We start from the raw sequence: 16,273 nt of genomic DNA on the forward strand, positions 1-16,273 counted from the left end.
AGATGTTGATCGCTGTTAGAGGAAGTGTTGACTGGGTCTGGACTGGAGTTACAAATGGATGCTAAGCTCATGAACAATGATTCCAGTAATGATGATATCTGACCTTATAGGGTGCCTCATATGGGTTAGATCTCATCCTTTCCTTGGCATCTGAGGTCCCTAAGAGCAGAGCCTGAGATGAGGGTTTCTGCATGAGGCATTTATTGGCAAGTGCTCATGAGAGAATCAGAGTGAAAGAAACAGGGAGGGACCAGGTTGGGTGTGGGAGGAAGCCATGCCGGGGTGTGATCTTAGCTGTAGACTATCAGCCTGACCCCAGAGGCGGTTCTGGAGCATGAAGTGTACCACTCAGTTGACCCCACCTTGAGGCAAGGGGGACTCCCCCAAAGAGTTGATCATTGACCATAATCTCCCCATGAGGAGGCTTCTATCAGCTGAGGACAATTTTCAAGGGAAGAAGGCAGCTCGATTCCTACAGCCAACATGCCCAACAGCCGGGATGCAAATGTCAGCTGGCAAATAGGACTTGGATGGGGCACTGATGGTGTCCATTCATGAGTTTACTCCCTATTAACTTGTTTCATCCTTGCTACAACCCCCTACATACACACATGGAAACTGAGGGTCAAAGACGTCATGCAGTTTTATTAATGTTGTACATTACTTTTGTTTTTATCATATCTTTTCTAGATGAAAATTCTTTATTAGGAATGGGTTGCTATAGAGACTACTATAACTGTAGCATTAAAACAATTTCAGATATAAAACGTTGTCTTTCCATCATGTGTATTAGTTGCTCAGTCATGTCCAAGTCTTTGTGACTCCATGGACTGTAGCCCACCAGGCTGTTCTGTCCATGGAATTCTCCAGGCAAGAATACTAGAGTGAGTTGCCATACCCTCCTTCAGGGGGTCTTCTCAACCCAGGGATGGAGCCCGGGTCTTCTGAATTGCAGATGGACTCTTTAGCATCTGAGCCACAAGGGAATCCTCCTTTCATCATATTGTAACTTAAATGTCTGGACTTAAACTCTGATGGTCAGGATCATAGCCTTTTATCATATTTTCTGCACTTCAAATTTTGGAAAATTTCAATTTATGGTGAAAATGGTGGAGATGACTTCAGGTTTGTGTTTCTGTTGTGCTGGGTCAAGAAAAATCAAATTTCCATTGTGCTTTTCTTGGGAATTGAAACATCAAGGCAAAGACCCCCTATGTGGTATAGGACCAGGGGAATGTGGAGAAGGGGTTTGAAGAAGAGATCCAGCAATTGTCAACTCTTACTCCTGAGCTGAGAGTTAAGACAAACCCTTGTCAAGTAGTCAAGATCAAGATGCAATCTTTAGTACTGATAGAGGTTATTTGGAAGATCTGGTTTGGTGTTTGGCTGCTATATTCCCACTGTATCTCACCTCCTCCATCTTCCCATCCTATCAGTTCAGTTCGGTCGCTCAGTCGTGTCCAACTCTTTGTGACCGCATGAACCACAGCATGCCAGGCTTCCCTGTCCATCACCAACTTCCGGAGTTTACCCAAACTGATGCCCATTGAGTTGGTGATGCCATCCAATCATCTCATCCTCTGTTGTCCCCTTCTCCTTTCGCCTTCAATCTTCCTTAGCCTCAGGGGCTTTTAAAAAGAGTCAGCTCTTTGCATCAGGTGGCCAAAGTATTGGAGTTTCAGCTTCAACATCAGTCCTTCCAATGAACACCCAGGACTGATCTCCTTTAGGATGGACTGGTTGGATCTCCTTGTAGTCCAAGGGACTCTCAAGAGTCTTCCCCAACACCACTGTACAAAAGCATCAATTCTTCTGTGCTCAGCTTTCTTTATAGTCCAACTCTCACATCCATACATGACTACTAGAAAAACCATAGCCTTGACTACACAGACCTTTGTTGGCAAAGTAATGTCTCTGCTTTTTTAACATGCTGTCTAATATGCTTTCCTTCCAAGGAGTAAGCATCTTTTAATTTCATGGCTGCAGTCACCATCTGCTGTGATTTTGGGGCCCAACACAATAAAGTCAGCCACTGTTTCTATTGTTTCTCCATCTATTTGCCATGAAGTTATGGGACTGGATGCCATGATCTTCGTTTTCTGAATGTTGATCTTTAAGCCAACTTTTTCACTCTTCTCTTTCACTTTCATCAAGAGGCTCTTTAGTTCTTCTTCACTTTCTACCATAAGGGTGGCGTCATCTGCATATCTGAGGTTATTGATATTTCTCCCAGCAATCTTGATTCTAGCTTGTGCTTCCTCCAGCCCAGCATTTCTCATGATATACTCTGCATAGAAGTTAAATAAGCAGGGTGACAATATACAGCCTTGACGTACTCCTTTTCCTATTTGGAACCAGTCTGTTGTTCCGTGTCCAGTTCTAACTGTTGCTTCCTGACCTGCATGCAAGTTTCTCAAGAGGCAGGTCAGGTGGTCAGGTATTCCCATCTCTTTCAGAGTTTTCCACAGTTTATTGTGATCCACGCAGTCAAAGGCTTTGGCATAGTCAGTAAAGCAGAAATAGATGTTTTTTTGGAACTTTCTTGCTTTTTCAATGATCCAGTGGATGTTGGTAACTTGATTTCTGGTTCCTCTGCCTTTTTTAAAACCAGCTTGAACATCTGGAAGTTCACAGTTCACATATTGCTGAAGCCTGGGTTGGAGAATTTTGAGCATTACTTTACTAGCGTGTGAGATGAGTGCAATTGTGTGGTAGTTTGAGCATTCTTTGGCATTGCCTTTCTTTGGGATTGGAATGAATACTGACATTTTCCAGTACTGTGGCCACTGCTGAGTTTTCCCAATTTGCTGACATATTGAGTGCAGCACTTTCACAGCATCATCTGTAAGGATTTGAAATAGCTCAACTGAAATTCCATCACCCCCACTAGCTTTGTTAGTAGTAATGCTTCCTAAGGCCCACTTGACTCCACATTCCAGGATGTCTGGCTCAAGGTGAGTGATCACAGCATCATGATTATCTGGATTGTGAAGATCTATTTTGTACAGTTCTTCTGTATATTCTTGCCACCTCTTCTTAATCTCATCTGCTTCTATTAGGTCCTATACCCGCATGCAATGGGCTTGTGGACATGAAGTCCCAGAATTGTCCTTTCTCATCCATCAGAGAAACACTGGAAAGCTGCCTATCTGGGTTGCTTTGTTCATTTTGGTTGGTACTGAAGTGTAGACTGGAGGCATGCCTTGAAGGAGAAAGAGGAAGGAAGACCCTGTGCTATACATGCCCAAATCAATAATCTTTTCCTCAAATCAGCAACCAGGTGTTCATTCTATGTTAAGGAAGAATAATGATGGGAGAAGAGGCTAGGGATATTTAGGAAAATTTTTTTTTCACGAAAACCAAGCTTTGCCTCATTTTAATCTTCTAGACAAAAGAAGAGTCTAGGATTTTTCATCCTTTGGGCAATGACTTGGCTCTGGGTGTGATTTAAGCATGCCCTCCTATGTTCTACTGTTGGAACCTTTTATCAACAAAATGAAATACGGTAGAGTTAAAACTGATTCATTTTGTTATTCTAAAATTAGCAGTTTAATTGTTTTACATTTTTCATCTACTTAATTTTATAGTCTTCAAATACAATTTAGGGGCCTAAGTAAAAATACCATTTGTTTGTATAATGATTTATAGTTTTCAAAATGCATTTAAAATGATATCTTTTCCATATTCATGAAAATCCTGTGAGACATCCAAGAAATTTTCCTGTTCTACACATGAGGGAACTGAAGCTCAGTGGCTCCATTGCTCGCTTAAGCTTTTCCAAGTTTGCAAGTAAACTAGAACTCTGGACAGTTGCCCTGTCTTGCTGATTTTTTTTCATTCTGATGCCCTAAAAAGATGACTGTGTGTAGATTTATGCATCTGGCTGGCAGAAATCGAATTTTTCTTCTTTTTGTAGGAATCCTATACCCTGCTTAACAAATATGGGCTTCTGATAGCAAAGGAAGAGATGGACAAAGTGGATACCCTGCGTTACTCTTGGGAGAAGCTTCTGGCACGTGCCAGCGAAGTTCAGAATGAACTAGTCTCACTACAACCTGGTTTCAGGAAAGAGCTTATTGGTACCGTGGAGGTTTTCCTCCAAGACTGTCACCAGTTCTATCAGGACTATGATGTGGTATGACTTAGCATACAAAATGTTGTTTAAAGCTTCCATGTCAAATTTAATGAAATCCCCCTAGAAATAGAAATTTTATTTTTATGAGACCAAAGGTATTTCCCTTTCACAATCCTTTCCCCTTGGATTTCATCCAGGATAATTTCAACAGTAAATGGAAATTAAAAAGTGCTGTTTGTATCATTGGTCTCTTACTGAAGTGTTTGGTAGCATTCTAGATTTGTGTAGACAAATATTACTCAATTATAGTTATCGTGATCATCCTTCTCACAGCATTCATCATTCTGCAAATATTGCATAGTTGCCCTTGGTGCTGAAGATACAAAAATGGACAAAACAGATTGAGTCCATATTTTAACTGTGTGTATATGAGTTTTGGTGCAGAATCTTCAACTGGGAATACGTTGTTTAAGGAGACCCATTTCCAACCAATTATAATGTGCTGCAGAGGGGAAATGTGTAAAGTATAGGGTAAAATATTTATCTATTAATCAGTAACACACCAAAATGAATGAAGTTAGAATACTGGCTTCATGCACCCAGCTTCATGGTTGAGGAAGCACAGACATCCAGCTTTTCTAAGGTGGCCTAATGTAGGAAAACCTGATTAGAATGTTAATATTACAAGTCACTTTAGAAGTAGGTATTAGAGTGGTAAACTCTGTAGGTTGTGTGGCATTAGTGCTTTAGTTCAAATCAGACACTGCTTCTTACAATTATTGACCCTTCTTTGTCTGTGTTGCCTAGTAGATGAATACCACGTATTTTAATTTAAAAATTTTTTTTTAAATATATAAATTTATTTATTTTAATTGGAGGCTAATTACTTTACAATGTTGTATTGGTTTTGCCATACATCAACATGAATCCACCACGGTTGTACACGTGTTCCCCATCCTGAAACCCCCTCCCACCTCCCTCCCCGTACCATCCCTCTGGGTCATCCCAGTGCACCAGCCCCAAGCATCCTGTATCCTGCCTTGAACCTGGACTGACGATTCATTTCATATATGATATTACACATGTTTCAATGCCATTCTCCCAAATCATCCCACTCTCTCTGTATTTTTAATTTTCAAAATTTCTTGACATATGAAAGTTCTGACATTAACTTGGGTTTTTTGGCCTTGAAAATATTTCCAAATGAGTCACTTTTCTGAGTCCTTTTTTTTTTTTTTTCACAAATAAAAAGCTACATTTCCTATCCTATATGTGACATGCATGAAAACAAAATTTGATATTCAAATACATTGAGCTTATGAAATTTGTATGCAAATACTTCATTTTATCTTATCTTTTTAAACTGTTTATTTCAGAATGGTCCAATGGCTAGTGGCCTGAAACCCCAGGAAGCCAGTGATAGACTTACCATGTTTCAGGTAATCCTTTTAGTTTCTTTGACCTCCTGTACAACCAAAATCTCAATGTGTTTTATTTTATTTCCACACTTTTGTTTATTTACTTTGCAGTAAGTTTAAATCCTCAAAGGGTACAGCATCACATGGATTCTGTATCCAATGGCCTTAGCAGGAAGGTTGCCTTATAATTTGGCACAAACCATACCACTGTTTCCATGAGTGCAAGTTATGGTTGGGCTTCCCTTGTGGCTCAGCTGGTAAAGAATTCACCTGCAATGCGGGAGACCTGGGTTTGAGCCCTGGGTTGGGAAGATCCTCTGGAGAAGGGAAAGGCTACCCACTTCAGTATTCTGGCCTGGAAAATTCCATGGACTGCATAGTCCGTGGGGTTGCAAAGAATCGGACATGACTGAGCCACTTTCAAATTATCTTTCCTCAGATTACTCTGGTCTTGTGAGGTTTCCCACCAGGAGTTACTGTGTTGTTCCTTGCTTTGTGCACATCCCTTGCCTTTGTAGAATTCAGTTTCATCTTGAGCACATACACCTTCAATTTTCAGGAGAGCTGTGTGGTCCCTCTGGTTCTGTAGACCCTGCTTATAGCCAGCAAAAATGGTCTTGCCCCACAGCCTGCCAGACATGTTTGTCGTTTTAGAGGTCCTGTTCCCAGCAGGCCTCCACAGGGTCCAAGGTGGCTGAAAGAGCTCAATGTGTTTTATTAAAAAAATTTTTTTTTTACTTTACAATATTGTATTGGTTTTGTCATACATCAGCATGAACATACTCCCCGCCCCCCCCGACCCTTAATATAGAGAAGCTCATTGTGGAATACAGTATATACTTACCTTTTAAAAACTGTGATTTGGTATGGTTATAATTAGATTTGGTTCCCATGTAATTAATGGTACTCCTTCAGTATTCTTATTCACATGGAATCAAAGATCATGCATGTTTGCTTATTGGTCAGTCTTTTTTTCATTTGCATGTTTATTCACGTGTAAACCATTTTGATGAGTTTTCACTTGTATCTTTATTAGAATCAATTTGATAATATCTATCGGAAATACATCACCTATACTGGGGGAGAGGAGCTTTTTGGTCTGCCGGTCACGCAGTATCCTAAGCTTCTCGAAATCAAGAAGCAACTAAATCTTCTTCAGAAAATATACACTCTGTACAACAGTGTCATAGACACTGTAAATAGCTATCACGATATCCTGTGGTCAGAAGTAAATATTGAAAAAATCAGCAGTGAACTTTTAGAGTTCCAGAACAGGTGAGAAATTAATGTTTAGCATGCCCTGAGCTATTGAACCTCAAATGCTTTCTTCTTTGATAAGTTGTTGGGTTCTCTTTTCACCCAGATGTTTCAAGAGCACATCGTGCTTCATTGCGATTGTCTGTTGACATCACCCTTGTCAAACACTATTTATTAATTACCTCTGTGTGTATCTGGTGAGACAAGTGCATCCTTTAAACACAGATGAATCTTTCCAGGGGCTTTTCGATAGCTTAGAGCTGATCGCTATTTATATTACACTTACCAAACATTTGAAGTTTCTGTTAGATGATTTATTTGGAATAAAAGCAAGAGCCCTTTGATTTTTCTACAGCCTTTAAGTATTGAACCTAAAGACAATGGAGGGTTATTGGTTGTAATTTTCAGCTGATAAGCTGGTACATTCTGCTGTACTTTGTACTTTGTAGGGTCTCAATATGTGTCTGGAGAATTGAACTGAGAAGCACCTTCTTTAAAATAATGACTCTTACCTAATTTTTATGAAGGAATTGAAAATATTAGTCCTGATTGGGAGGAGTGGTTTTCTGTAATGTAAATCCTACAGTTATCCTCTGAGTCATGAGATTTAAAAATGTGGTGGCTGTTCTGGGTGACCGTTTTTGATATAAATGCTAGCAGACAGTCTGGGACTAGAGACATCCAGGCTCATCTTCAACTGACCTTTCACACTGGCTTTTCTTCGCAGGTGTCGGAAGCTGCCTCGAGCCTTGAAGGACTGGCAGGCTTTTCGGGATCTGAAGAAGACCATTAATGACTTTAGTGAGTGTTGCCCACTGCTGGAGCACATGGCCAGTAAGGCCATGATGGAACGGCACTGGGAAAGGATAATGACCATCACTGGGCACAGGCTGGATGTGGGGAATGAAACTTTCAAGTTAAGAAATATCATGGAAGCACCTCTTTTGAAATACAAGGAGGAAATAGAGGTATGATGATAGAGGATACGATGTCATGGGAGACTGGAAGGTCCCAGGGGATTTATTAGATCATTTTCCTACCTTATGGACGGTTGGAGAAGGGAATCAGGCTAGGACAATCAAAACTCTTTTCCTGAGAGTCAGCTTTTACTTCTTCAAGAAATGTTTATGTGGTACGTAAGTGCTGGGGACAGAAGGATGCATTTCTGCCTTCATAGGCCATTAAAAATTTGTATCATTAAATAATTGCACAAACAAAGGTGTAGGTACAAGCTTCAGTAAATGAAGTGTGCTGCTCTATGAGAGCCTCTAATAATGGGGTAGACCTGTATGGTGGTGGAGGGAGGGTGATGAAAATCAAGAAGACTGGGGTGCATGGGCATGACTTCTGGGTGAAGGGGGTGTCCTTGTGTGGTGAGGGGATGAGGGGCTTGGAAAGTGCAGAGAAGGCAGTGTCGGGCAGGCGGAACAGCGGGTGTGAAGGGGCTGAGGTGTAGGTATAGGGGACTGAAAGGCCAGGGTGGCTGAGGTGTGAAGGTGGGGACAGCTGAAGATGGGGAGGTGGACGGGGGCTAGAACTTGCCATCGATTTCCATCTTGGGAGCAATTGCAAGCCCTCTGGGAGATATATTTTGATTAGGGGATGGTGTGGTTAAATTTGCATTTTGTAAAGGTCACTCTGGTAGCTGTGAGGAGAAAGGATTGGAAGACATCAAGGGGCAATCCTAGGAAAACTTACTGGGAGCTTATACGAATATCCCAAGCAAGAGATGATGCATCAGCTGAGAGGGCAGGGAGTGAAGCTGGAGTAGAGGAGAAAAGACTGAAGAGGTCATTAGGAGGTAAAACTGGGTAGAATTTGATGATGGAGGGAACGTGGTAGGGAAACAGGAGAGGCTAAGAATGAACCCTAGATTTCTTGCTGAGAGATCTAGATGAATGATGGTGCTTATGACTGAGATGGGGAAAACTGAAAGGGAATCAGGTAGAATGATAAGGTGCAAAGACCGTGAGCTTGATTTGGGCATCAGTTCGATATTCACAGATTGTGTTTTGGGTTCCCTTGATGCATCTAAGCAGAGGAGCCCCGTAGGCAAATGGATATGGGATTTTCCTGGAGATACAGACGGTTGCTGGCTGTGTGGTTGTGGAAGAACTCATCCAGACAGGGAGTGCAGTGTGAGGCGGGGAGTCGGCAAGGAGGAGTTTGACTAACGGTTCAGAAGAAGATAAGGCTGCAGAGAAGATGGGGAAAGTGACCCAAGAACTGGGAAGATGGCAGGTTTCTGTTGATTCCTTTGTCTCGTACTGCATTGATTCGACTTTAGAGTCAAATCAGAGACACATTAAATTTTTTCCCCCAAACTTTAAAGTTTTTATTTTGCATTGAGATTTAGTTGATTAACAATGTTGTGGTAGTTTCAGGACAGACATGTTAAATTTTGAGTCTTTGATTAAAGCTCTACGATGAAAATGTTATTGGATTTCTTTTGAATCCCAATTTTTATTGAGATATAATTGACATTTGACTTCGTGTAAATTTAAGAATAATGATTTGATACATTTATATTGCAATATAATCTTCAATGTGTTAGCAAACACCTCAATTATCATTTCTTCTACTGGTGGGAATAATTTAGATCTAGTCTTTTAGGAAATTCGATGTTTAGAATACAGTTTTGCTGTCTGTAATCACTGAATTGTGTATTAGATCTCTAGGGCTTATTTATCTACTATTTGCAAATAGATAGAACATCTTTACCATTCTCATACCTTCAGCCCCTGGTAACTACCATTTCACTTTCTTTTCTTTCAGGGTTTTTTTTCTTTCTTTCTTTTTTTTTTTTAAGGTTCCACATATGAGGACAATCTCATAGTATTTGATTTTTTCTGTCTGACTTGTCTCATTTCACCCAATGCCCTCAAGGTCCATCCATGTTGTCACAAACGGCAGGATTCCCTTTTTTCTCACAGCTGAATAGTATTTCACCTCTGCACATCTTTTCTGTCATCTTTCTTTCTGGAATAGTTTGGTGGAAAATTTTACAAATTAGGATAAATCTTGATATATCTGTGCTGTGCTTAGTCGCTCAGTTGTGTCCGACTCTTTGCGACCTCATGGACTGTTGCCCACCAGGCTCCTCTGTCCTTGGGATTTTCCTGGCAAGAATGCCGGAGAGGGATACTATTTCCTCCTCCAGAGCATCTTTCCTACCCAGGGATTGAATCCCCATCTCTTATGTCTCCTGCATTGGTAGGCAGATTCTTAACCACTAGCGCCACCTGGAAGCCCCCAGAGATTTTCCTTTCCACACCGGGAGTCAGACCTGGCTCGCTTGGGTGAAAATCAGGCATCCGGACAGCTACCTCGTGTGGGAGAGGACATACTAAAGTCTGGATCTGGAAATAGATAATTATTTATAGATACATATAAAAGAAGGAGTGAAGACAGGATCTCTGCTGAATTGACTATTCAAGAAGGATGTGTGACTTTCATGTGATTAAAAAGAGCTTTCATTTTTAATAGGACATCTGTATCTGTGCTGTGAAAGAGAGGGACATTGAACAAAAGCTGAAGCAAGTGATTAACGAATGGGACAACAAAACATTCACATTTGGCAGCTTTAAAACCCGCGGAGAGCTCCTCCTGAGAGGAGACAGTACGTCAGAAATCATCGCCAACATGGAAGACAGCTTGATGTTACTGGGTTCCCTCCTGAGCAACAGGTAGGACAATCTTTCCCCTGAGATTTCAGAACTGTAATAGCACACACTTCAAGGGAGATTAATTAAGAAACACAACAGTACCCCCTGTTTAATTTATTCAACATCAAAAGTACTTGTTTTAATTTTAGCCCTTGGCACAGCATGGATAATACTGTTTTTATTTCATTATCCTCTCTTTGGGGGATGTGTTGGAGACCCTCAATTGGGCAAAACAACACAACATGTAATTAGCCACTTGGATTTTGCAGAGGATTTCAGCTTTGCTGCTGACAAGCCTCATTGCACAGCTGACAGCTCGACAGGCTCTAGATTCCAGAGGGAAAATTATTCTGAATTTTAGAATAATTATTTTACTTCAGAAACCTTTTCATCAACATCTATGGACTAGAAACTCTTAGTTGTGTACATGCTTTAATGAGGTGACAGATTAAGATGGAGAATGAATGTGATTCATAAAGAGAAGTAAAACGCCACAGACTGATACCAACCTAATATTTCTGTTTGACAGCAGCAGTAGAGAAAGCAGCCATACTTTGGACATGTGGCTCAGAGACTCATAAATTTAGATTTCTTTGGTTCAGTGCTTCCTCTTGCTCTGTTTGAAATAATTCTTTTGTTCACCAGGATTTTCTCAAATATAGTGTGATTGTGTAAGTGTTTGAAATGAGTAATAGAGAGTATAAAATTAGGTCTTAGAGATTTAGACCATTGGTAACCTCAAGTCTGCACTGCTGGGTTGGCCAATACGGAAAAACCTTAATGGACAAACCTTAACGGACTTTTTGGCCAATCGATTAATTAGAATTTGGTGATTTTTTAAAATGAATTCAGTTATTGTTTACACCCAACCAGAATTAAGGACAGATGGAAGATAACATACCCTATGGAGGTAGAAAAAGTGCACGTATACCTTAAGGAAGCATAGTGTTAGGCATGGGTAATCTTTTCTGGCCGATGGACTGAACCCACAGACAGAGTTGTGTGAGGAATACGTGTTCAACAGGAATTTAGGGAACACCTTTCCTGTGCCATGGGCTTCCCTGGAGGCTCAGCGGTAAAGGAGCCACATGCAATGCAAGAGACTCGAGTTTGATCCCTGGGTTGGGAAAGATTCCCTGAAGAATGAAATGGCAACCCACTCCAGTATTCTTGCCTGGGAAATCCCACGGACAGAGGAACCACACAGGCTACAGTCCCTGGGGTTGCATAAGAGTTGGATACAACTTAGCGAGCAAACCATCACCACCACCATGTGCCATATGGTCTTCTGGGTGCACTGGATAGAACAGTGCGTGGAACAAATATCTCTGTTGCGCTGGATCTATATTCTTTTGAAAAGCATGAATAAAACCCCCAGAAAGATGTGTAGAATATTGAAGCAATCGTTTAGCACATAAGAATATGGAAATGAAAATTTTATTCAGTAATATGACTAATAGTTGAGATGACTTCAAGTCCATTTAATTGGACTAGAGAGACCAATAAACAGAGAGGAAAGAGAAGAGGAGAAACAATGAAAGGAAGTACAATCATTTAGGATTAGGATTGTCGGCAAATAGCAGAAGTGCCATATGCAACATTGCTTAAACAAGACTGAAGTTTGTATCTTTCTCACGTACCAAGAGTCCCAAGATCAATGGCTCAGGTGGGAGTGTGGGCTCTGCCACATCCCTGGGGACCCAGGCACTGTCTGACTCACTCTGTTTTCCAGGTGTAGCGCTTCTCCTCCGTCTAGTCTTTACATTCAGTGCTGCTGCTCGCTTCTCATCTGGAAGAATGGTTTCCAGATTTGGCTACACACTAGCCATAGCTTTGCTGTTGTTGTTCAGTCGCTCAGTCGTGTCTGACTCTTTGCGATCCTGTGGACTGCAGCATGCCAAGCTTCCCTGTCCTTCACCATCTCCCAGATTTGCTCATGTCCATCGAGTAGGTGATGTCATCCAACCATCTTATCCTCTAGGGAACTTAAAAAGAAAAAAGTCCCAGTGCTTGTATTGCATCCCAAACTGATTTAATCGGAGTTCCTGGGGCTGGGATCTAGGCAGACACTGGTAGTTTTTCATGTTTATCAGATAATTAGAATATGCAGCTCGGGTTGAGAAATATTGATGTGGAACTTAATCTCCCAATATACATTGCTGCAAAGGAGGCTGGGAAATTTAATATTTTAACTGGGCACCTGTGAGTGTAGATAGAAATGGGGTTGTATATCTAAAGAAGGAGAAAAAGATCAAAGACTTTGGAAGACCACCATCAATTTCTGCCTCAAGAGGAAAATGGGAAGATAGATTAACTATGAAAGAAGCAGAGAAGTGGCGGTCATGTGTGGACATGAAGAAATCCTCAAATATATGTGTACACACAGACATGAGTGAGGTAGACAGGAGTGGATGGGAAGTTGGAAAGAGGCCCAGAAGAGGGCAGGCTAAAGAGAGAGTCCAGACAGTATCATACTTGAAAATTGAATTAGTTGTTTGATCCCTTCCAATGATTCCGTAATGGTTCCATATTGCGTGAAAAACCAGAGACCCCCTGGAAAAGGTATAGAAGTTCAGCAGAGAGAAAGTTATTCCCTTGACTGCAGCAGCAAAGACTAGAATGAGTGGAGTCCAGTCTAACATCTGATCTGCTTCTTGGATGGCACGTCTCCCACCTCTCTGTGTGTGTTTGTGTGTTGCTCAGTCATGTCCGACTCTTTGTAATTCCTTGGATTGTAGCCCAGCAGGCTCCTCTGTCCATGGGATTCTCTAGGTGAGAATACTGGAGTCGGCTGCCATTTCCTACGGCAGGGAATCCCTCTATGCTCTGAATCAAAAGGGGGAAAAGTCAGTTTAACAATGCCCAGCATGGAGTGATGAATTAGGCATTCAGTAGCATCGTTTTATTTATTTATTTATTTTTAATATTTTTCATATGAAAACCATAGCTTTATTTTAAGTTTATTTAGTTTTAAATGAGACAAAGATGAATATCTTTCATGATAAAAGATACAATTCACTAAAGAAGATAGAATAAACCATTAGACACCTAACAACAAAGGAACAAAGATACATAAAGCAAAAATCAGAAGAAATATAAGGGAAAAGAAAAACATACAATCACAGTGAGACATGTTAACATTTCTCTGAGAATATTTTATCAAGTACAGAAAAAATAAGAGTAGGAGCATCGTGAATAATGTCATTAATAATTTAAATATAATAGATTTCTACTTATATTAATCTTATATCCTACACAAATATGGTAACATCATTTAAAAAGCAGAAACATAATCAACGTTGTAATGAAATACATGAAAATCAGGATTTTTAAAAAGCTCTTTAGCTTGAAAACAACAAACATGAAATACCCCAAATCCCCAAATTCTTAATGTGTTTCTCATCTTAGGTACAATATGCCATTCAAAGCCCAGATTCAAAAGTGGGTACAACACCTTTCCAACTCAGCAGACATAATTGAGAGCTGGATGATGGTGCAAAACTTGTGGATCTACCTAGAAGCCGTCTTTGTGGGAGGAGACATTGCCAAGCAACTTCCCAAGGTCTTAGAAATTTCTCTGTGATTTCATTAGGTTTTTACCTTCGGGAACTAATAGCTCATTATCCCTTTAAAAATGCAAAAATATTTCTACCTCTATTGAACCACCCCTTCTCCAATCTTTCTGTTGTTGTTGTCAAACTATTCTTAAGAGACAGAGAGAAATTGTGGAAGAGAGGGGCATGGAAATAAGAGTAAGAATGCTTTAAAATCGTGAAGTTTTATAGGAAATGGAGGGTTAAAAATCAAAGAATGAATGCCTGCATAATTGATATACTTCTTCAGATAATTTGAAGGTGGAAATTGGAACACTGTGGAATTACAGAGTTGTTATCTTGACAATGGTAGGATAATTTGTTCTATTACTGACAGCTTAAAATAACTCACACTATAAAATATACCCAATTATATCTGTAGTGTAAAATTGAGGGGCGGGAATCTGCAAGGAAAAACTCCCAAACAACATGGGCCTCTTATCAAGATGTTGAGTATGTTTTTCTCAACAAATTGTAATCATATCACTAGGTATGTATGGAGTATATTTTGAGATTAAATTTTTTTCTTTTTTACCAGATTTCAAGGAGTCTTATCCAATTACCTTAAATTGTTTGCAAAATTATAACATTTTAACAATAAGAGTTTTAGAAGCATGATCATGTTGATTGTTCACTTTGGTTTCCTTAGCTTTCTCTTTGGTTAGTTTTCAGTTTAATTATAGAGGACAGATCTATCAGCAGATTAATGTGTGTGTGTGGCTACCAATGAAATATATCCATTCATTAAAATTTTAAGTATTTATTTTTGCACTTATATTTGGGCATGTTTTTCTTCTCGATTGGTGAAGAAGAGTCTCAAATTGGACTTACTAATGGAAACTTTCACATATAATGTTGGAGGAGCTAGGTGGAGTTTCTTGGTCTCATATTTGATATATGTGCTCACTGGTAAAATTCAGAAAATTTTAAGAAAGAAAAGGTATTCCTACTCTCTCAAAATAAACTGTGCATTTTCCATTTTTCCCAAAAAAAGTCTATTTAAAAATATTTCAAAATATTAAGGTTATATTATAATTAATTTTAATTCTAAAATTTTAAAATGTCCATTTTTCTAAATACACAAATGATTCAATGCTCAGTGTAGAAAGCTTAAAAAGCATAAGATTCACTTAATTTGGAGATAATTGAAAACAATTGGGAGGGTCCTTTTCTCCCAGATTATCTTATATTTATTATTATTTTTATATCTACTTCCTGTTTTCAGTTAAAATAATGTCAGTTCCAGGTTTGAGCTGAAGATTCTTATTTAAGAAGGGATCATTTCACTTCAGTTCAGTTGCTCAAATGTGTCCGACTCTTTGCGACCCCATGGGCTGCAGCAAACCAGGCTTCCCTGTCCATCACCAACTCCTGGAGCTTGCTCAAAATCATGTCCATTGACTCTGTGATGCCATCCAACCATCTCATCCTCTGGCATCCCCTTCTCCAGCCTTCAATATTTCCCAGCATCAGGGTCTTTTCCAAGGAGTCAGTTCTTCGCATCAGGTGGCCAAAGTATTGGAGCTTCAGCTTCAGCATCAGTCCTTCCAATGAATATTCAGGACTGATTTCCTTTAGGATGGACTGGCTGGATCTCCTTGCAGTCCAAGGGACTCTCAAGAGTCTTCTCCAATACCATAGTTCAAAAGCATCAATTCTTTGGTGCTCAGGTGTCTTTATGGTCCAGCTCTCATATCCATACATGAAGGATGCTATGGTGCAAAAGGCCCAGGAAGAACTGAAATAGAGCACATCTAACATTTCAGGTGTATGCGGATATCCAGACTGGTCAGAAGTCCAGCCTTAGAGGGAGGTGTGTGAAACACTCTATCCTTGGGGTCACAGATGTGTCCAAGTGTGCTTTCTTACCTTGTTCTCATAGGAAGCCAAGCGCTTTTCCAATATCGATAAATCTTGGGTGAAGATCATGACTCGGGCACATGAGATGCCTAATGTGGTTCAGTGCTGTGTTGGTGATGAGACCATGGGGCAGCTGTTACCACACTTGCTGGACCAGTTGGAAATCTGCCAGAAATCCCTTACGGGGTAAGTTCACTCGGTTTGTGAAGGCTCTTAGTATCCTAGAGATGAAAGGGACCAGAGAAACTAGATGGGATTAGCCAGCTGGTTTCCTTTGGCTTAGACTTTATTCATGACCAACACTGTGGCATCGATAAAACTGAGCATTTGGAGTTAACCCACTCTCCAATCAGTTACTATTAATTGATTTCTCTGTTGCTGAAATTATAAGATTAACAGCTTCTT

General features: G+C 40.2%; 1 protein-coding gene and 1 pseudogene across 1 annotated transcript in view; one reads left to right on the plus strand and one right to left on the minus strand.

Annotated features, from left to right (window-relative positions):
* Positions 1-16,273, plus strand: part of DNAH5 (dynein axonemal heavy chain 5) — a 250,716-nt gene that overhangs the window by 59,292 nt on the left and 175,151 nt on the right. Inside the window, exons 25-31 of the mRNA XM_068990531.1 lie at positions 3,917-4,135; positions 5,452-5,514; positions 6,530-6,768; positions 7,478-7,718; positions 10,237-10,436; positions 13,824-13,977; positions 15,891-16,054. Of these exons, the coding sequence (XP_068846632.1) occupies positions 3,917-4,135; positions 5,452-5,514; positions 6,530-6,768; positions 7,478-7,718; positions 10,237-10,436; positions 13,824-13,977; positions 15,891-16,054 (1,280 nt within the window). The remainder of the gene's footprint in view (positions 1-3,916; positions 4,136-5,451; positions 5,515-6,529; positions 6,769-7,477; positions 7,719-10,236; positions 10,437-13,823; positions 13,978-15,890; positions 16,055-16,273) is intronic.
* Positions 5,610-6,133, minus strand: LOC138094582 (large ribosomal subunit protein eL33-like; annotated as a pseudogene).

The sequence above is a fragment of the Capricornis sumatraensis genome, chromosome 18 (genome assembly GCF_032405125.1).
Source record: "Capricornis sumatraensis isolate serow.1 chromosome 18, serow.2, whole genome shotgun sequence".
In the NCBI taxonomy this organism is placed as follows: Eukaryota; Metazoa; Chordata; class Mammalia; order Artiodactyla; family Bovidae; genus Capricornis; species Capricornis sumatraensis.